We start from the raw sequence: 5,948 nt of genomic DNA, 5'->3' as shown, positions 1-5,948 counted from the left end.
CGAGTCCCACGTGCCCCAGCTCAGTCTCCCCTCTAGCCACCTCAGCCCCTACCACGTTTGTGGAGAGAAATTAACCCGTGTGAGTCCACACCACCAAAGCAAGCAGAGCATATCTGATGAAGCGGATCCAAAGAACAACAATGAAAGCACCCTTTTATTCTTCTGTTGCCAGAAAATTTAAAGAACAAGAGAACTACATTCAAACTGAGCTGGAAAAGTATATCTGGACGATCTGTGACTGTGAGAGTGGATGAGTCTTCTAGCTAACCCTATGAGCTTTGAAACCACAGCATTCACTTTCTTCGTCATCCTTCTAATTTGCCTCAGTTGCATCTTCTTTTTATGGGTGGTTTTTTTAATATAAATGGTATAAATCCATGCTGATAAATTGGGATCAGATTTAAAGTCACTCTAGTAAATGTATCTAGAAATAATATAAAACAATTTTAAATGCAGCAAATAATAAGGCTGTAGCTGTCTGTTTTTCCTATTTCAGGGTTTTAGAAATGCTAATTTCCTGTTTAAAAGTGAAGTTCCTTTCCAAGCCTTAACATCAAGACCATTCTTTCTTTTCCAAATTTTTTCATTTTTGATTTCAGTTCCCAAAGCAGGACAGATGAAGAGACAGAAAAAGGTCCTTGTATAGATGCTAATGGAGGTGAAGATTGTACAGCTGCTAATACAGAGATGAACAATTCAGGAGACAAAGAAGAGTAGGTCTGCATCTTAGACTGTGGTAGAACGCCATTTTTGTGTGTGATAATGGTGGCTAAGATGTATGAATTTTAAAAACCTTCGGGCTTCCCTGATGGCTCAGTGGTTGAGAATCTGCCCGCTAATGCAGGGGACACGGGTTCGAGCCCTGGTCTGGGAAGATCCCACATGCCGCGGAGCAACTAGGCCCATGAGCCACAACTACTGAGCCTGCGCGTCTGGAGCCTGTGCTCCGCAGCGGGAGAGGCCACGACAGGGAGAGGCCCGTGTACCGCGATGAAGAGTGGCCCCCGCTTGCCACAACTAGAGAAAGCCCTCGCACAGAAACGAAGACCCAACACAGCCAAAAATAAAAATAAATAAATTAAAAAAAAAAAAAACAAGAACCTTGCTGATTGATTTTCTACGACTCTTGTACCCACGAGGCCTGGCATTCTTGTCCAGAGACAGGGTAAAGCAGTGGTGGACACACCCTTAGGAAATGGAGAGGATGTGAAAGATGAAGAGGAGGACAAAATAAAAGAGAAGCAAAGGGCTGAGAATGCTGGAGAAAATGGTCAAGAGGTGATGGGCTTTTCTACTCTTAAGGGGCATTTAGAGTTTGATTGAAGAAGAGGTAAATTCCTTGGCTAGGTATAATGAAGGATGGTCTTGTCTGTAACTTAGGTTTGTATCTGGAAGGAGTGCAATGTTCACAGTCATCTAAAACAGTCTTCTTAGCTTATTGCTTCATTTTGTTAAGTCAGTTACACACGCCATGCCTGGACACTTGTTCCATCGTCATTCTTACATTTGTGGTTTTCTTAATAACTCCCCTTCATTTTGCTTTACTCAGAATCCTAAGATGTTAGAGGTGGAAGAGGCCTTGGAGATCATTTGGGGATCCAACGCTCTCATGTTACAAATGAGAAAATAAGATGCATTGTTCAAAGTCACTTCTCCGCCATGGCTGAGCTCAGGACCAGACCCCAAACACCTGTTCTACTTCCAGGCTCCTTCTACAACAGCCTGTATACATTGCCAGGGCATTCTTGAGCTCCATGTTTGGGGCTCCCTAATAAGAACAACTCACGTGCCCTCCCAACATAAGACTCATGGCCAGTTGGAGACAGAATGATGGTCCAGGTGGCTCTTGGGTTTGACTGCTTTGTAGAGAGAATAACACATGTCACCAACGGCTATTTGAATATAGCAATGTGTGCTTTTATAACCATAGAAATATGAAAATTAGATCATGATGGATTACTACTGCTTTCCTATATCATTTAGAAATCCTTTTTCTGTTTCTCACTAACAAGGTACATATAACCTATATTTTTAAAAGCAGGGCTCTTGCATTCATAAATTGATCATTTATACTATTCCATTCTCTTACAGAATGACTATTTGCAAAAACCACCCATACCTGTCACTGGAAGTCCTTCAGTTGTTGATAACCATAAAAGACCTTTAAAAGGAGTGACATTTTCTAGGGAGGTAATTGTTGTGGACCTTGGAAAGGACAATCCTATAGCTCGAAGCTGTACTCGATTACATAAAGAGAGAAAATGAAGCTCAAAAAAGGCTGAGAGTGAAAGAGATGCAACCTTAGACTAACAATGAAATGGCTGGGGGTACAAAATCATGTGGAAAGAGCAAAATACTGGGGAATTAAGTAAATACAGATAGTATTTCACCTTTTTGCAAAAGAGGTGGAGTATGTGCAAAATTCTATAAGTAGAATACCCAGAGCTTGAATACAGATTTTTTTTAAAAACTCAAATCTGAGCTCAAGAAATTGATTGTATTGTGTCCTTAAAACTTTGTCTACTCAAACACTGTTCTAACATGTGAATAAAGTTATTTGTGTTTGTGCAGATGTCTTTTAGGTAAATAATATTCAAGGGGGACTTTGGAAACAGCACAGGTTCTTGATGCTTTGATCACAGACATTTATGACCAAATAACATTACTGCTATCATCATGGAAACTTTCATGTAGCGTCTCCTACTATATAATTCCCTTTGAATTCAGTCCTGAAACCTTTCTTGTCCTGACAACTGCTTTTTAAGATCGATACCAAAACAACTACCATCAACCGACAGAATATCCTGTTACTTAGGCAAATCCTGAGATTATACTATTCTTGATTTCAGTAGTTTAAAATTTCCTTTTCATATGTGGAATATGACAGTACAGACCAGTACAACATCATCCAAACCATTGCAGTAAACATCTGTAAGATACGTAAGGGGCTATGAGAGAGGTAAAAAGCAGAAAACATAGCATTTGATTCAGGGGCCTAGCGCATTGTCATGTATACGGCATACGCTTAATAAATATTTATTGAGTGATTGGGAGAATAAGTGATAAAATAATTTAGAATGTGTGATTAATGCTAAATGGGGAGTATTGACACCCTTTGATGGGGAGAAGTCCCTGTGGTCTGGGACCATTCCACTGTGGGGAGGAGAAGGGACTTAACGGAATGGAAAGATTGTCCAGTACAAGCAGAGGGAAGAGTGTATTTCCAATGGCGACAGGCACAAGCCAAGGCAAAGAGGTGAGAAAGCGTATTGAGTTTGGTGGGCACCAGTTAGCTGGAGCCAGGCTGGCATTGAGGAGAGTTGAAAGGTAACAGCAAAGTGTAGTGAGGGGTCAGAGTAAGGTAACCCTGAGGATCCCAGACTAGAGGTATAGGGTGGAGAATGGAGTAAAGCAGTGTGCACTGGGGGAGGGAGGGGGTCTACAGAAGTATTCATTCAGAGCCTGTGAGTTGTCTACAGGCACTTAAAAATATTGATCTTTCACCTGATGGTAACATTAAATTTTTAAAAAATTTTTAATTGTAAACTACACAGTTGCATGAGCTGTTTATATATTTTGGAGATTAATCCTTTGTCCATAATACACAGAAAATTTACCATCTTAACCATCTTAAGTGCACAGTTAAGTAATATTAAGTACACTCCCATTGTATAGCTATCACATCCATCCACAGAGCTCTTCATTTTGCAAAACTCTAACTCTGTACCCATTAAACATGAACTCCTCATTCCCCACCACCCCAGCCCCTGGTAACCACCAATGTACTTTCTATCGCTACGAATTTGACTAAGCACCTCATACAAGTGGAATCACAGTATTTGTCCTTTTGTGACCAGCTTCTTTCACCCAGCATAATGTCCTCAAGTTTTATCCATGTGTCAGAGTTTCCTTCCTTTTATTGCCTGAATAATATTCCATGTGTATGCATATCCCACATTTTGTTTATTCATTTGTTTATTCATTTATCTTTTGATGGACACTTGTATTGCTTCACCTTTTGTCTATTGTGAATAATGTTGCTCTGAATATTTAAAATTCTAAGAAATTTCAGACATAGCTAGATGACCATTTATAGCTGAGTATTCCCATATGATGTCATGGTTTCATTGCCTGTATATAAGTCCATATTTATAAAACCAAGTTACTTTGTCATTAACAAGAAAAGAGTAGAGAAGGAATGAATCCATAAATGATGCATCTATGTCAAAGTGAAGGCCAATTTCCTGACTGACTGTACTAGCTGAGGTTTTGTAAAACTTCCAGTAGAAGAAAATAGTGGGAAAATTGGCTATCAGTGCCCATGATAGTACAGGCACATGGAATTCCAGAAGAGCCAATCCATGGTGCCACAACTATGGGGTGAATCAAATTAACTAAATGTTAATTTGAATTTTATTAGTTTTATACTTTTGTTTGTATTTTATTTGTAAATTTGTTTTCAGTTTAGAATTGAATGAGAGCTCTAAGAATGAGTTGATGTCCAGTTTTATGTTTCTACATGGTTTAAAGTAACACTGTATAATAAACAATTTAAGGCAGTTAAGGTAGGGGGTGTCCCCGAGAACTCTTCTACAGGATTAGGTTATTGATGAGTAGCAACTTGGAGGTGAATGCATGTTACTCTAGTGACAATTCAGGGTTGAAGGATGAGGGTCTGGAATAGGGAGGTGGCAGAACACCAGGAGTAAAGAATGTCAATTTCTGGCTAGATATGGGAAAAACGAGAGGACACAAAAGTGACTCCTGAGTTTGGATATCTGACTGTCAGAGATAGGAATGTCCAGAGAGGTGACTAGTTGAAGGGATAGCTCTGCCAAATTTGAGGTGTCCACCAGAAATTCAACTGAAGATACCCAGGGGGCAGCAAAGCGGTAGGACTCCCCGTTTCCATCTGCTAAGCTATGGCTCCAGTTAAAAGCTGAGCTTTCCTTCTCAATGCCCATTGGTGTTTCTCTTGTAGAAGTGGGATCAAACTCATCACCTTTCCTCTTTAATTAGCTGTGGACTCAGGGACCTTCTTCAAATGATTACCCAAGCAAGACGTATCACCCAAAAGCCAAAAGGGAAAAAGCTTGGTAAATTAGGGTATTTTTACAAAAACTTCTGTTTAGGAAAAAGTAAAGTCAAAAGACAAACAGCAAACTGGGAAAGCCTATTTAAAAAAAAAAGTTTTATATTTAAATCATTTCAAATTTACAGAAAAGTTGCAAGAGTAGTACAAAGAACTGTATGCTTTCACTCAGATTCCCCAGTTAACAGTTTAACACATTTGTTTTATCATTCTCTCTCTCCATAAAATTCATGCTTAAAGCATTTGAGAGTAAGATGCAAATATACTATATCAGTCAGCCTTAGCACTTCAGCATATATTTCCTACAAACTGGGACATGCACATAACCAAGGCCATCCATCAATTAACGTTGATACACTATTGCCATCTAATTGACAGGCCTCATTCAAAATTTGCTGGTTGTCCCAGTTATATTCTTTATAGGTCAAGGATCCAGTTCAGGATAATGCTTTCTGTTTAGCTGTCATGTCTCTTTAGTCTCTTCAATTTGGACCAGTTCCTCAGACTTTCCTTGACTTTTCTGACCTTGACATTTTTTTTTTTTTTTTTGCGGTACGCGGGCCTCTCACTGTTGTGGCCTCTCCCGTTGCGGAGCACAGGCTCCGGACGCGCAGGCTCAGCGGCCATGGCTCACGGGCCCAGCCGCTCCGCAGCTTGTGGGATCTTCCCGGACTGGGGCACGAACCCGCGTCCCCTGCATCGGCAGGCGGACTCTCAACCACTGCGCCACCAGAGAAGCCCCTGACTTTGACACTTTTGAAGATTACAGATCAGTTACTTTGTAGCATTTACCTCATTGTTGGGTTTGCCCGATGTTTCTTTCTTTCTTTTTTATAAAGACTTTATTTTTTAAAAT

The 5,948-nt window shown here is 40.1% G+C and overlaps 1 protein-coding gene across 1 annotated transcript; it reads left to right on the top strand.

Annotated features, from left to right (window-relative positions):
* The first annotated feature begins 250 nt into the window (after window positions 1–250).
* Window positions 251–2,265, top strand: CUNH2orf74 (chromosome unknown C2orf74 homolog). Its single transcript, XM_024752934.1, is given in 5 exon segments — window positions 251–358; window positions 360–367; window positions 600–713; window positions 1,134–1,278; window positions 2,092–2,265. Coding segments are annotated over 5 exon segments (549 nt in total).
* The last annotated feature ends 3,683 nt before the right edge of the window (window positions 2,266–5,948 follow it).

The sequence above is a fragment of the Neophocaena asiaeorientalis genome, unplaced genomic scaffold (assembly GCF_003031525.2).
Source record: "Neophocaena asiaeorientalis asiaeorientalis breed wild unplaced genomic scaffold, Neophocaena_asiaeorientalis_V1.1 scaffold100, whole genome shotgun sequence".
NCBI classification, from domain to species: Eukaryota; Metazoa; Chordata; class Mammalia; order Artiodactyla; family Phocoenidae; genus Neophocaena; species Neophocaena asiaeorientalis.
This window is presented reverse-complemented; position numbering and strand designations above follow the sequence as displayed.